Source organism: Oncorhynchus tshawytscha, linkage group LG16 (assembly GCF_018296145.1).
Source record: "Oncorhynchus tshawytscha isolate Ot180627B linkage group LG16, Otsh_v2.0, whole genome shotgun sequence".
NCBI lineage: Eukaryota > Metazoa > Chordata > Actinopteri > Salmoniformes > Salmonidae > Oncorhynchus > Oncorhynchus tshawytscha.
The window spans coordinates 59167733-59183469 of record NC_056444.1 but is presented as its reverse complement, the minus strand read 5'-3'; the positions used below and the strand labels follow the sequence as shown (position 1 = coordinate 59183469).

The 15737-nt window shown below is 46.1% G+C and overlaps 1 protein-coding gene across 6 annotated transcripts in view; it reads right to left on the bottom strand.

Moving 5' to 3' along the window:
* Positions 1-15737, bottom strand: part of LOC112232642 (extracellular sulfatase Sulf-2) — a 203512-nt gene that overhangs the window by 10514 nt on the left and 177261 nt on the right. For all 6 annotated transcript variants that reach the window (XM_024399821.2, XM_042299428.1, XM_024399820.2 and 3 more), the window contains 4 exons: positions 10445-10573; positions 8873-8929; positions 3363-3498; positions 450-675 (listed from right to left, as the gene is read on the bottom strand). In XM_024399821.2, coding sequence (XP_024255589.1) covers positions 450-675; positions 3363-3498; positions 8873-8929; positions 10445-10573 — 548 coding nt within the window. The remainder of the gene's footprint in view (positions 1-449; positions 676-3362; positions 3499-8872; positions 8930-10444; positions 10574-15737) is intronic.

Below are 15737 nucleotides of genomic sequence, written 5' to 3'. Positions count from 1 at the left end.
AAGGTCAGGGCTTGACAATTGAACGATATACACCATGTATTAATAACTAAACACGCATTGTATTTTTTTGCTGTTTGAAGAGGGTGTGCAAAACAGAAAGTAAAAAGATGCAAAAGCTCAACTTAACCACAGAAATCATAGAAATAGCGAACATAGAACAGACCTACCACTTATCAGACTTGCTTTCAAGTAGAATGACAGATTACATTTTTATGTGAATTTGTCCGGGTCGCCCACAAAGATACTCAACCTTTCAATAATGACTGTGGGTGAAGGTATTATTGTCTCCACAAGGTGACGCCCACATTCCACATCCGTGACAAGAAGTGAGACTGCGTTCATGCAAGGTTGTGTGAGTGAGGAACATTTTGTAAAGCAGAATTTTGTGTGTGTGACAACAGTGTTTGTTTATGAGTGCGAGAGAAACACATTCTTTCCACTCCACTTACTCTTCTTGGAGAGCAACTTCTTCTTCTTCAAGGTGCTGAGTCTGAAGCTGGGGTGCTGGTCACAGTTACAGCCATCATGCTCTGTGTTGCGCTCTGCCTTGTGCTGGGGGTAGTACTTGGACTTGATGTTGGCAGGGCCATCCTTCCGGGCTGCCGACATGCTGGCCATGCCCTTGCACTTATACAGCCTCAGCTTCCCTGTGGCATCCTCCAAACACTGCCACTTCTGCAGGGAGACAGAGGAGAGGGGGACATAAGATAACACTGAGATAAACCTATAGTGTGTCTTTACACACACACACACGCCGTGCTTTTCGAGGTGAAATGACTTGCAGGTGGAAACAAGCGGCGCTAAGTAGCCTCAAATGAACGTCCATTCCCCCATCTGTGATGTTGTTTCAACTGCAGTTAACAGGTGATGATGACAAACCATGGCACGGCAGAGAGGAGAGGACCTGCATGTGACAATATCCTCGTCTCTTCCCCTTCTCATCTCTGCTCCCACACCGTCCCATTCTGTCATAATGAACAGGCAGCTACAGTACAGTAGTGTACACAGGCAGAGGACCAAGCAGGGCTGCTGCAGCTCCGTCTCCATCTATTTATGATACAGAGTCTGTTGACACTTTCTCTGTCAGTGGTTACTTTACAGAGAGAGCTTTCTAATTAACATATTCGATGTCAGAAGGGGAAAAGGAGAAGACGTGTCAAAGAGGAAATCCAACAGGGTCCAAGAGAGAATAAGAGAGCCGCTGACAGTGAGAAAGGACTTTCTACTTCAGGAGAGACAGGAACAAAAAGAAGTGAGAGTGGGGGAGATTGATAGGTTGGATACAGAGACCCCTCGGGAACTACTGTTCAATGGTCAACGTTGTTAAGATAGATCTAAGAGCTTGAAATTGCAGGTGCGTTTGATCTGACAGCTAAAGAACTGTCACACACACTCCCCCACTGTCTGTCATTAGCAAGGTGGAGGGGGGGGGGGGTGTTCATGTGTGTGTGGCCTGGGGGGCATAGCTATGGCAACAGACCTGACTCAAATCCTAATCACCTGAAACACAGCTCTTCAGTTTCAATGGTTGGTCCTCCTGTCTGTCTGTCATTGGGGACAGAGAGTGACAAAAGCACCTGTCTATCCTGTCTACACCCACTGAGAAACCAACCTGCAGGGTATATACTCCACTCCTTCCCTATACCTCTCCAAAATAACAAAACCCAGCAGCTCACTATCTCTCTACACCAGCAGGTGATCAAGAGGATACAGAGCCATTTTAAGTAGAATCTCAGACATACCAATTAACTGATACTAATGGAGGTGGAATGCCAAGAAGAGAAGGATGATTGGAAGTGACTTAGTCGAAAAGTATTCAGACCCCTTGACTTTGTCCACATGTTGTTTCATTACAGCTTTATTCTAAAATGGATAAAAAATATTTTGTAAATCGCTCATCAATCTTTCTCCTATTCTTCTCTGCAGATCCTCTCAAGCTCTGTCAGGTTGGATGGGGAGCGTAGCTGTACAGCTATTTTCAGTTCTCTCCAGAGATGTTCAAATCGGGTTGTGTCTGGGCTGTGGCTGGGTCACTCAAGGACATTCAAAGACTTGTTCTGAAGCCACTCCTACGTTATCTTGGCTGTGTGCTTAATTAAGGTTGTTGTCCTGTTGGAAGGTGAACCTTTGCCCCAGTCTGAGATCCTGAGCGCTCTGGAGCAGGTTTTCATCAAGGATGTCTCAGTGCTTTGCGCCGTTCATCTTTCCCTCGATCCTGACTAGTCTTCCAGTCCTTGCCGCTTAAAAACATCCCCACAGCATGATGCTGCCACCACCATGCTTTACTGTAGGGATGGTGCCAGGTTTCCTCCAGACGTGAAGCTTGGCATTCAGGCCAACGAGTTCAATCTTGGTTTCATCAGACCAGAGAATCTTGTTTCTCATGTTTAGAGAGTCCTTTAGGTGCCTTTTGGCAAACTCCAAGCGGGCTGTCATATAACTTTTACTGAGGAGTGGCTTCCGTCTGGCCACTCTACCATAAAGGCCTGATTGGTGGTGCTGCAGAGATGGTTGTCCTTCTGGAAGGTTCTCCTATCTCCACAGAGGAACTCTGGAGCTTCTTCAGAGTGACCATCGGGTTCTTGGTCACCTCCCTAACCAAGTCCCTTTTCCCACGATTGCTCAGTTTGGCCAGGGGGCCAGCTCTCGGAAGAGTCTTGATGGCTCCAAACTTCTTCCATTTAAGAATGATGGAGGCAACTGTGTTCTTGGGGACCTTCAATGCTGCAGAAATGTTTTGTTACCCTTCCCCAGATCTGTGCCTCGACACAATCCTGTCTCGGAGCTCTGAGGACAATTCCTTCAACCTCGTGGCTTGGTTATTGCTCTGACATGCACTGTCAACTTTGGGACCTTATGTAGACAGGTATGTGCCTTTTCAAATCATGTCCAATCAATTGAATTTACCACAGGTGGACTCCAATCAAGTTGTAGAAACATCTCAAGGATGATCAATGGAAACAGAACACACCTGAGCTCAATTTCGAGTCTCATAGCAATGGGTCTGAAAACTTACGTAAATAAGGTATTTCTGTTTTTAATCTTTAATACATTTGCAAACATTTCTAAAAAACAGTTTTCACTTTGTCATTATGGGGTATTGAGTGTAGATTGATGAGGATTTTTCATATATTTAATACATTTTAGAATAAGGCTGTAACGTAACAAAATATGGAAAAAGTCAAGGGGTCTGAATACTTTCCGAAGGCACTGTGTCAACTGTCAAGCGTCTTCATATGTCTTAAGTGTCTTCCGTCTAGAGTGTTATGCTTGTGCATCTGTGAGTCTGAGTGTGTGTGTTACTGGGAATTTGACTGTTAATTCAAGTGTGACCATATAATGTGTGTGTGCCTGCTGCCTACCTGTCCCAGCTGTTGGCAGGGTGTCTGGTACTCTGCTCTCTGACACAAGTCCTTGACCCGCTGGTACTTAGGCAGGAAGTTCTCCTCCTGGGCCACATCCTTCCCTGGAGGCGCATCACGTATGTGAAGCAGCTTCCTGTGATAACACACACATAGTTATGGAACTGTACTGAACAAAAATATAAATGCAACATGTAAAGTGTTGGTCCCATGTTTCATGAGCTGAAATATAAAAGACAGCAGGAATTCCATACGCACAAAAAACATATTTCTCTCAAATGTTGTGCACAAATTTGTTTACGTCCCTGTTTCTGAGCATTTCTCCTTTGCCACCCCCCCAACTGCTCGGGTGACAGGGCCAGCACATACTGCCCAAAGGTAGATTAAAATATTACAATTGAGAGTGCGTTAATAAGTACAAATTCACAGCGCCGACTCGTCCAAGTAGGAGAGGAATGGCTGCCAGATTTGATCAAATGTTGATCATTTATTGTTCAGAATATATCTAATTCTTTCGTTGCCAGATAATTTAATGTTCATTTCTAATGTTCATTTAATTTCTAATGTTCATTTCATTTTAATGTTAATTTCATCACAGTCCATGTCAGAGCAAAAACAAAGTCATGAGGTCAAAGGAAGTGTCCGTCGAGCTCCGAGACAGGATTATGCAGAGGCACAGATCTGGGGAAGGGTACCAAAACATTTATGTAGCATTGAAGGTCCCCAAGAACACAGTGGCCTCCATCATTCTTAAATGGAAGAAGTTTGGAGCCACCAAGACTCTTCCTAGAGCAGGCCACGCAGCCAAACAAGCAATTGGGAGAGAAGGGCCTTGGTCAGGGAGGTGACCAAGAACCTGATGGTCACTCTGACAGAGCTCCAGAGTTCCTGTGTGGAGATGGGAGAACCTTCCAGAAGGTCAACCATCTCTGCAGCACTCCACCAATCAGGCCTTTATGGTAGAGGGGCCAGCCTGAAGCCACTCCTCAGGAAAATATATGACAGCCCTCTTAGAGTTTTCCAAAAGGCACCTAAAGACTCTCAGACCATAAGAAACAATATTCTCTGGTCTGATTAAACCAAGGTTGAACTCTTTGGCCTGAATGCCAAGCATCACGTTTGGAGGAAACCTGGCATCATCCTTATGGTGAAGCATGGTGGTGGCAGCATCATGCTGTGGGGATGTTTTTCAGAGGCAGGGACTGGGAGACTAGTCTGTACATTTCTGTACATTTCAATGAAACATGGTGAAGCCCCAAAATTGCCCTCGCTAGAAGCATGTGTTTCAGACATAAGGAAGTGGATGGCTGCAAACCTTCTACTTTTAAACTCAGACAAAACAGAGATGCTTGTTCTAGGTCCCAAGAAACAAAGAGATCTTCTGTTGAATCTGACAATTAATCTTAATGGTTGTACAGTCGTCTCAAATAAAACTGTGAAGGACCTCGGCGTTACCCTAGACCCTGATCTCTTTTTTGAAGAACATATCAAGACCATTTCAAGGACAGCTTTTTTCCATCCACGTAACATTGCAAAAATCAGAAACTTTCTGTCCAAAAATGATGCAGAAAAATTAATCCATGCTTTTGTCACTTCTAGGTTAGACTACTGCAATGCTCTACTTTCCGGCTACCCGGATAAAGCACTAAATAAACTTCAGTTGGTGCTAAATACGGCTGCTAGAATCCTGACTAGAACCAAAAAATGTGATCATATTACTCCAGTGCTAGCCTCTCTACACTGGCTTCCTGTCAAAGCAAGGGTTGATTTCAAGGTTTTACTGCTAACCTACAAAGCATTACATGGGCTTGCTCCTACCTATCTCTCTGATTTGGTCCTGCCGTACATACCTACACGTATGCTACGGTCACAAGACGCAGGCCTCCTAATTGTCCCTAGAATTTCTAAGCAAACAGCTGGAGGCAGGGCTTTCTCCTATAGAGCTCCATTTTTATGGAACGGTCTGCCTTACCCATGTCAGAGACGCAAACTCGGTCTCAACCTTTAAGTCTTCACTGAAGACTCATCTCTTCAGTGGGTCATATGATTGAGTGTAGTCTGGCCCAGGAGTGGGAAGGTGAACGGAAAGGCTCTGGAGCAACGAACCACCCTTGCTGTCTCTGCCTGGCCGGTTCCCCTCTTTCCACTGGGATTCTCTGCCTCTAACCCTATTACAGGGGCTGAGTCACTGGCTTACTGGGGCTCTCTCATGCCGTCCCTGGAAGGGGTGCGTCACCTGAGTGGGTTGATTCACTGATGTGGTCATCCTGTCTGGGTTGGTGCCCCCCTTGGGTTGTGCCGTGGCGGAGATCTTTGTGGGCTATACTCAGCCTTGTCTCAGGATGGTAAGTTGGTGGTTGAAGATATCCCTCTAGTGGTGTGGGGGCTGTGCTTTGGCAAAGTGGGTGGGGTTATATCCTTCCTGTTTGGCCCTGTCCGGGGTGTCCTCGGATGGGGCCACAGTGTCTCCTGACCCCTCCTGTCTCAGCCTCCAGTATTTATGCTGCAGTAGTTAATGTGTCGGGGGGCTAGGGTCAGTTTGTTATATCTGGAGTACCTCTCCTGTCCTATTCGGTGTCCTGTGTGAATCTAAGTGTGCGTTCTCTAATTCTCTCTTTCTCTCTCTCTCTCGGAGGACCTGAGCCCTAGGACCATGCCCCAGGACTACCTGACATGATGACTCCTTGCTGTCCCCAGTCCACCTGGCTGTGCTGCTGCTCCAGTTTCAACTGTTCTGCCTTATTATTATTCGACCATGCTGGTCATTTATGAACATTTGAACATCTTGGCCATGTTCTGTTATAATCTCCACCCGGCACAGCCAGAAGAGGACTGGCCACCCCACATATGCTCTCTCTAATTCTCTCTTTCTTTCTCTCTCTCGGAGGACCTGAGCCCTAGGACCATGCCCCAGGACTACCTGACATGATGACTCCTTGCTGTCCCCAATCCACCTGACCGTGCTGCTGCTCCAGTTTCAACTTCCACCTGACCGTGCTGCTGCTCCAGTTTCAACTGTTCTGCCTTATTATTATACGACCATGCTGGTCATTTATGAACATTTGAACATCTTGGCCATGTTCTGTTATAATCTCCACCCCACATAGCCTGGTTCCTCTCTAGGTTTCTTCCTAGGTTTTGGCCTTTCTAGGGAGTTATTCCTAGCCACCGTGCTTCTACACCTGCATTGCTTGCTGTTTGGGGTTTTAGGCTGGGTTTCTGTACAGCACTTTGAGATATCAGCTGATGTACGAAGGGCTATATAAATAAATTTGATTTGATTTGATTTAGTCAGGATCAAGGAAAAGATGAACTGAGCAAAGTACAGAGATCCTTGATGAAAACCTGCTCCAGAGCACTTAGGACCTCAGACTGGAGTGAAGGTTCCCCTTCCAACTGGAGAACGACCCTAAACACACAGCCAAGACAATGCAGGAGTGGCTTTGGGACAAGTCTCTGAATGTCCTTGAGTGACCCAGCCAGAGCCCGGACTTGAGCCCGATCTAACATCTTTGGAGAGACCTTTAAATAGCCGCGTGCAGAGACGCTCCCCATCTAACCTGACAGAGCTTGCGAGGATCTGCACAGAAGAATGGGAGAAACTCCCCAAATATGGGTGTGCCAAGCGTGTAGCATCATACCCAAGAAGACTCGAGGCTGTAATCGCTGCCAAAGGTGCTTCAACAAAGTACTGAGTAAAGTGTCTGAATACTTATGTAAATGTGATATTTTTTATTTTTTTTATTTTATACATTTGCAAACATTCCCTAAAACCTGTTTTTGCTTTGTCATTATGGGGTATTGTGTGTATATTGATGAGGAAAAAAAATATATTTAATCAATTTTAGAATGGCTGAAATGTAAAAAAAAAAAGGAAAAGTCAAGGGGTCTGAATACTTTCCAAATGCACTGTACGTGTGGGGCGAGGGTGTTTTTTGGTGTTGTGTGCAGTTTCTCTTGCTTTCCTCTGCATCTTTGCATGACAGCTGGTTTGGGGGACTGGGCACTTTTCTAACCTGGGGGTTACACTGTACGTATGCTTGACTGTCTCTGCACTGCTTCTGACTGAGAATGGGAGAGGGTTGAGGGCTTATTTTCCTCTGCTTGAATGGGCTGGGTAACAGTCTGTCTTATTGTCGCTTGTGCATCAGGCAGTTTCAATGCAGAAAGTGGCCAAAAGTGAAGAAGCCCATGAGGGAAAAAACAATTGAATCCATTTCAGAATAAGGCTGTAACGTAACAAAATGTGGACAAAGTCAAATGTTCTGAATACTTTCTGAATGCACTGTACGTCCAACCGGCCTCACAACCGCAGACCAAGTGTAACCACGCCAGCCAGGACCTCCACATCCAGCTTCTTCACCTGCGGGATCGTCAGCGACCAGCCACCCGGACAGCTGATGAAACGGTGGGTTTGGACAACCGAAGAATTTCTGCACAAACTATCAGAAACCATCTCAGGGAAGCTCATCTACGTGCTCGCCGTCCTCACCAGGGTCTTGACCTGACCGCAGTTCAGCGTCGTAACCAACTTCAGTGCTCTCCTACGATGGCTTCATGCACGCTGGATTAGTGGGCTCTTCACGGATGAATCCCGGTTTCAGCGTGTATGGCGTCGTGTGGGCGAGCAGATTGCTGATGTCAATGTTGTGAACAGAGTGCCCTATGGTGGCGGTGGGTTTATGGTATGGGCAGGCATAAGCTACTGACAATGAAACACAATGACATTTTATCGATGGCAATTTGAATGCACAGAGATACCATGACAAGATCCCGAGGCCCATTGTCGTGCCATTCATCCGCCGCCATCACCTCATGTTTCAGCATGATAAAGCACAGACCCATGTCGCAAGGGTCTGTACACGATTCCTGGAAGCTGAACATGTTACAGTTCTTCCATGGCCTGCATACAGTATATCCAGCAACTTTGCACAGCCATTGAAGAGGAGTGGGACAACATTCCACAGCCTGATCAACTCTTATGTGAAGGAGATGTGTCACGCTGCATGAGGCAAATGGTGGTCACACCAGACACTGACTGGTTTTCTGACCCAAGCCACTACCTTTTTTTTAAGGTATCTGTGACCAACAGATGCATATCTGTATTCCCAGTGAAATCCACAGATTAGGGCCTAATGCATTTATTTCAATTGACTGATTTCCTTATATGAACTGGAACTCAGTTAAATCTTTGAAATTGTTGCATGTTGCATTTATATTTTTTAGCTGTATATACAGTAGGTTGTTACTGGATGGTCCAAGATGCTAATTAGTCATGACAATATTCTGTAAACCACAGCTTTGCCTGATTTGGTTTGATATCAAGTATCAGTAGGGTAATATTAAAGGCAAGAAACTCATGAAATAATGAGGCATTGAGACTTTCCTACTCCATACCCTATTACACACTCAGATGGATGTAACCAGATGACTTAATTGGTACACAGAGACATTAAAAATAAACTGCAGTATGGTTATTTAAAACAGTGACATTATTACTCGTGACTCACCCTCTCTCCACCAGGAATGAGTCTCGCCACACCTTCCCCTTCTTGTTCACCTGGAACCTGAGAATCATGAGAGAAAAGGACAAATTGATCGGCCATCTCCTTCATTGACCAGGTTCTACATTCAGAACGCAATGTAACGCTTGAGGAAATCAGAATTCCTTCAGTCTGTAGAGCAGAAGCCTCCAGTGATTACTAAAGGCAACAGGTTGGAAGGGAGATCAAAACCAGCCCTGGGTCAAATGATCTCAAATGGAAATCTATTGACACCACACTTCAGGTGTTCTTTAGGAAAAGGATGGGGGAAAGAGTGATCGAATGTGGAAGAAAGTGTGTGGAATAAATTGGTCTCTTGTCTGGGTGCTCTGACCTTCTCCTGGCCGGGTGTTCAGATATGAGTTATCGATCCATCGACCCCCGCACTGCTCCCTCCCTCACCCTTTCCTTCTCCCTCCCTCTCCCTCCCTCGCCCTTTCCTTCTCCCTCCCTCGCCCTTTCCTTCTCCCTCCCTCTCCCTCCCTCGCCCTTTCCTTCTCCCTCCCTCGCCCTTTCCTTCTCCCTCCCTCTCCCTCCCTCGCCCTTTCCTTCTCCCTCCCTCGCCCTTTCCTTCTCCATCTCTCCTTCTCCCTCCCTCTCCCTCCTTCGCCCTTTCCTTCTCCCTCCCTTGCCCTTTCTTTCTCCATCTCTCTTCTTTCATTGCCTTTTCTCTCGGTCTCCATCTCTTTCTCATCTCTGTGAGGGGTATTGGCATCACAGCCAGCAGTAGTGACCAGGCAGACACCCAGCACAGGTCTGCTCTCCTCCATCCCACCCAGTCTCTTGTCCTCCTCTCTTCCAAAAACCCATCCCCACATCAGACCAGCCAGCTAGCCTCCCAGCCTCCTCTGTCTGCCAGACAATTTCACAGGCTGGCGAGTCCATCTCTCCCTGATTGCAGCTGCAAAGCTGGAAGAGGGAATAGAGAATCCCTCAACACACACACACACACGCACACACACACACACACACACACACACACACACACACACACACACACACACACACACACACACACACACACACACACACACACTCATCCTCTGGTGAAAGACCTTCCTTCACTCGATGGCGTTGGCAGGGAAGCTCCTGTAGTTATTACCACAGGTCCCCGTTGACACATCTTGGAAGAATGGAGAAGGATTATTTCATATTTTCTTAGATTTTTTTTTCATTAACGAAAGCAATATCCAAGCTGGGCAGGAGGACAAGGTGTCACTGGGATGTGGATGTAATCTCAACGGATGCCATGGTAACCTGGCATGCCGGGCCAGGTCCACAATTTTGAGGAAAACTCAGGTGTTAGATTTGGCTCTTTTGCAGTGATTTTACCAGAGTATAGCAGGAACCCTGAGGGAACTCAGACCTGTCAGTGGCCTGTGCCAATGTACGACTCATAATAATATAAATCACCTAGAGGATATATAGCTACTTCTATCAGTGATCTATGGCCTGCCAACATACAGAATACACATATTATATGAGCGTGCCATAAAATATCCATGGGCAGGATGTTTCCCTTTTGGCTCCATATCCCACCTGTTGACTGGTCTCTCTATGTCCAGCAGCTTGAGGATGGACTTGCCGTCCATGTCAGGAGGGACGTCCATGCCAGCGATGTCCAGGATGGTGGGTGCCAGGTCAATGTTCAGCACCATGTGAGGGTTGCTATGGAGACGCAGGGGGAGATAAGGGGATAGAGGGCGTTACCAGGCATCGTCAGATGGTATCTGGTCAGTTAAAGTCAGCTGATAAGAGAGAGGGAGAAAGGGGTCTGTGTGGAGAGAGAGGCAGAGAGAGAGAGCGAGAGACAGAGAGAGAGAGAGAGTAGAGGAGGCAGGGGAAGATGACGAATAACTGCTCCAGAGATCTAGGCAGGAGGGAATATGACCCTCAGGACAGAGAGAGGAAAAGGAAGCGGGGGGGGGGTGTATTTAACCCTTAAGGCGCCAAACCCGAACGAGTCCCTTAAAAGACAGCTTCGAAAGGGAAAAAAAAGCGGCAATATTGTTTGTCCATTTTGAGACACTGTATTCCTCAGAATAGTCAGAATTAATCTAAGATAACTCAAGAAATGTGTCATTAATTTTGCAGTTTTTTCAGAGGACATCTTACTCAGGTCATTTTACATCTAACTCAATTTTTAAAAAATGTGCATGAAAAAGAGTTGTCTCTTGTTGAATGACAACAAAGACTTCATTGAAGAATCCCTACTGTTGACCAATCACTGAGGGGAATAGACTTCAGCTACTGACTTCGGCTTGCCTCTAGAAAAATGTATGTGTGCCCGAGCAGCAGGAAAACACATTTACAGAAGTACAAAACGAACAAAAACATCACAAAATGTTTCGGCTGGGTAGCACGCGGGAGCCTTTAGGCTCTCTCCCCCCTCCCTAAATCTTCCCCCCACGCCATCCACTTTTTCACTAACTGAGAAATCCCATGATCTCCTCGTGAAACGGCTTTTGCTGTCGTAATCTGCTTTTCCAGGGAACAGAGTGCAGAGACACCGTGCCAGTGGTAAACAACACTAATGCCCAAAACCTTGTGTCAGACTAAGGGTAGGAGAGAAAATGAGAGGAGATAAAGGGAGAGGAAGGAGAGCCAGAGGATTGGGGAGAGGTGGGTCCCGGTTGAAGCTGGGGTGGGGTGATAAGACTGGCTGTGCATTGCTGAGAGGTGATGACATAGAGCAGGAGCACAGAGGGACATGGATGATGGTCTGAGTGACCTAATCCCTGGCTCTACAAGACTTAACACCGAGTGGTGATGTTAAACCGACTATCTAAATCAGAGGTGTCGAATCCGTTTGATTAAAAAGATATTCTTTAAAATGACTAAAACCAAATGTAAACTGTTGTCGTGTCTTTGGCTATTATTAAGTGATATGACATCCTATTCTATAAAATAATTTCTCTGTAATTAATATTACCTGAATGAGCTAATCATGTAAATGTAATTAACTAGAGAGTCGGGCACCACAAAATAATATTTATAGAGCTGTTATCTTCCGAATAAACTCTTAAAGACCTAGTAATATTTTACATCAATAGCAGTCAATATTAATCGTCACCTTAATTCGGTCTCATCTGAAAGTTGTAAATTCTTGGTTATCTACACGAACCCTGGCTAACATGTTGAATCAGCAATACAAAATTGGGTTTAATTATTTATTTACTAAATACCAAACTAATCACACAGAATTACACATACACATAATTAATCATAACTTGATTACAAATTACGTCTTAAAGGAAAATGTCCCTAGAAGGCGGAACTGATATGACAGCTTGTTACACAAAAGAAAAGGGTCTGGTTTGAGTGAAAGAGCGGGAAGACTGAGTAACAAAGGAAGAAGCTGTGCTATCATAAATACAGTATCTTATGCATTCTAAATTACCGTCCATTTGGAAAAGGAAAATGCAATAAATATTTACTCTGAGCTGCGCTTCAGTAGGTTGGTGGTAGATGGAAGGCCGTGTTGCCAAACCGAGTCCTTTGAAGAATGTCTCTGGTGGTCAATTGGATACGTTGTAGTAACGTCGTTGTGTGATAGACGGGATACTCTTGTCTGTTCCTTCCTAACCCTCGTTTGCAGCTGCTGTTGCTAACTCAACGGCTAGGAGGTATCACTTCTGTAGTGAATAAGAGTTCAAAGTTCATACCATTCGCAACCAAAGCTCACGCTGATGTTGGCTTCGTTCTGTAGTTATTATCTGAACCATTCTGACATCGGACCGTCGTCCTCACATCCTCGGAACAGGAGGTTATATTGTCGTCAAGGCTTTTTATAGGAAGGGAGAGGAGGGCGTGTTTGAAAAGTTTTATAACCCATGTCTCTTCACAGGGGCTGGCCACTGATTGAGCAGAGCCCTAACCTTATGAAAACCCAAATCTCTCATTTGGAAGCTAAAATTACATTTAATCTCTTCACCAATAATTTTATATTCAAACATTTAAATTGAACAACAATTCCATGTGAATCCGATAACTCTGATGTGTAGACTTTACACTGTAGAGTTTATGTCATCTTATCACTGATGAGAATGTCTCAGATGACAACCGAACTGACACGCTATTCATGAAGTACCACCGCATATGTTCAATTGGTCGGATTACCAGAATATAGTTAATTTCCCCCCCACCTTCTGATGTTCCCAGAATCTCTATGTTATAACCAAGGGGTTTGCAAATGTAACATCAGTAGGGTGGAGAGAGGAAAAAGGGGGGAAGAGGTAGAAAATATAACCAATTTTGAGTACGGCCATCCGGACTTGGTTGAAGACTGAATGCCCCCCCCGTGACACCCCTGATCTAAATCATCCAAGCTGGATCAGGACGGGGTCTGGAGAAACAAATGAGATCTGTCTCTGTCGGTCCGTCCGTCTGTTGGTCGGTTCGTCTCTGTCTGTCCGTCTCTCTCTCTCTGTCTGTCTGTCTGTCTGTCTGTCTGTCTGTCTGTCTGTGTCAGTCGGTCGCCTCTGTCGGTCTGTCTGTCTCTATCGATATGTCTGTCTCTATTGGTCTGACTGTCTGTCTCTATTGGTCTGTCTGCCTGTGTCTATTGGTTTGTCTGTCTGTCTCTATCGGTCTGTCTGTCTGTCTGTCTGTGTCAGTGGGTCGTCTCTGTCGGTCTGTCTGTCTCTATCGATATGTCTGTCTCTATTGGTCTGTCTGTCTGTCTGTCTGTCTCTATTGGTCTGTCTGCCTGTCTCTATTGGTTTGTCTGTCTGTCTCTGTCGGTCTGTCTGTCTCTATCGATGTGTCTGTCTCTATTCGTCTGTCTGTCTGTCTCTATCGGTCTGTCTGTCTGTCTGTCTGTCTGTCTGTCTGTCTGTCTGTCTGTCTGTCTGTCTGTCTGTCTGTCTGTCTGTCTGTCTGTTTGTCAGTCAGTCAGTCTGTCTGTCTCTGTCGGTCTGTCTGTCTGTCCCTGTCGGTCTGTCTGTCTGTCTGCTTCTGTCGGTCGGTCTGTCTGTCCCTGTCTGTCTGTCTGTCTGTCTGTCTGTCTGTCTGTCTGTTTCTGTCGGTCTGTCTGTCTGTCTGTCATTCTGTCTCTGTCTGTCTTTCTGTCTGTCTGTCTGTCTGTCTGTCTGTCTGTCTGTCTGTCTGTCTGTCTGTCTGTCTGTCTGTCTGTCTGTCTGTCTGTCTGTCTGTCTGTCTGTCTGTCTGTTGGTCATCTCTGTCTGTCTGGTCTGTCTCTATCTATCTGTCTGTCTCTATCGATCTGTCTGTCTCTATCTGTCTGTCTGTCTGTCTGTCTCTATTGGTCTGTCTGTCTGTCTCTATTGGTCTGTCTGTCTGTGTCAGTCATCTCTGTCGATCTCTCTGTCTCTATCGATCTGTCTGTCTCTATTGGTCTGTCTGTCTCTATTGGTCTGTCTGTCTGTCTGTCTGTCTGTCTGTCTGTCTGTCTGTCTGTCTGTCTGTCTGTCTGTCTGTCTGTCTGTCTGTCTGTCTGTCTGTGTCAGTTGGTCATCTCTGTCGGGTCTGTCTCTATCTATCTGTCTGTCTCTATCGATCTGTCTGTCTCTATTGGTCTGTCTGTCTGTCTCTATTGGTCTGTCTGTCTGTCTCTATTGGTCTGTCTGTCTGTGTCAGTCATCTCTGTCGATCTCTCTGTCTCTATCGATCTGTCTGTCTCTATTGGTCTGTCTGTCTCTATTGGTCTGTCTGTCTGTCTGTCTGTCTGTCTGTCTGTCTGTCTGTCTGTCTGTCTGTCTGTCTGTCTGTCTGTCTGTCTGTCTGTCTGTCTGTCTGTCTGTCTGTCGGTCTGTCTGTCTGTCTGTCTGTCTGTCTGTCTGTCTCTGTCCGTCTGTCTGTCTCTGTCCGTCTGTCTGTCTCTGTCGTTCTGTCTCTGTCGGTCAGTCTGTATGTCTATCTGTCTGTGTCAGTCAGTCGTCTCTGTCTCTGTCGGTCTGTATCGGTCTGTCTGTCTCTATCGATCTGTCTGTCTCTATCGATCTATCTGTCTCTATCGATCTATCTGTCTCTATCAGTCTGTCTGTCTCTATCGATCTATCTGTCTCTATCGGTCTGTCTGTCTCTATCGATCTATCTGTCTCTGTCATTCGGTCGGTCGGTCGGTCGGTCGGTCTGTCTGTCTGTCTGTCTGTCTGTCTGTCTGTCTGTCTGTCTGTCTGTCTGTCTGTCTGTCTCTGTCCGTCTGTCTGTCTCTGTCCGTCTGTCTGTCTCTGTTGGTCTGTCTGTCTGTCTGTCTCTATAGGTCTTTCTGTCTCTATCGGTCTGTCTGTTGGTCTTTTTGTTTCTAACGGTCTGTCTGTCTCTGTGGGTCTGTCTGTCTGTTTAAGCCTGTCTGTCTGTCTGTCTGTCTGTCTGTCTGTCTGTCTGTCTGTCTGTCTGTCTGTCTGTCTGTTTGTCAGTCAGTCTGTCTGTCTCTGTCGGTCTGTCTGTCTGTCCCTGTCGGTCTGTCTGTCTGTCTGCTTCTGTCGGTCGGTCTGTCTGTCCCGATCTGTCTGTCTGTCTGTCTGTTTCTGTCTGTCTGTCTCTGTCAGTCTCTGTCTGTCTCTTTCGTTTTGTCTGTCTGTCTGTCTGTCTGTCTCTGTCCGTCTGTCTGTCTCTGTCCGTCTGTCTGTCTCTGTTGGTCTGTCTGTCTGTCTGTCTCTATAGGTCTTTCTGTCTCTATCGGTCTGTCTGTTGGTCTTTTTGTTTCTAACGGTCTGTCTGTCTCTGTGGGTCTGTCTGTCTGTTTAAGCCTGTCTGTCTGTCTGTCTGTCTGTCTGTCTGTCTGTCTGTCTGTCTGTCTGTCTGTCTGTCTGTCTGTCTGTTTGTCAGTCAGTCAGTCTGTCTGTCTCTGTCGGTCTGTCTGTCCCTG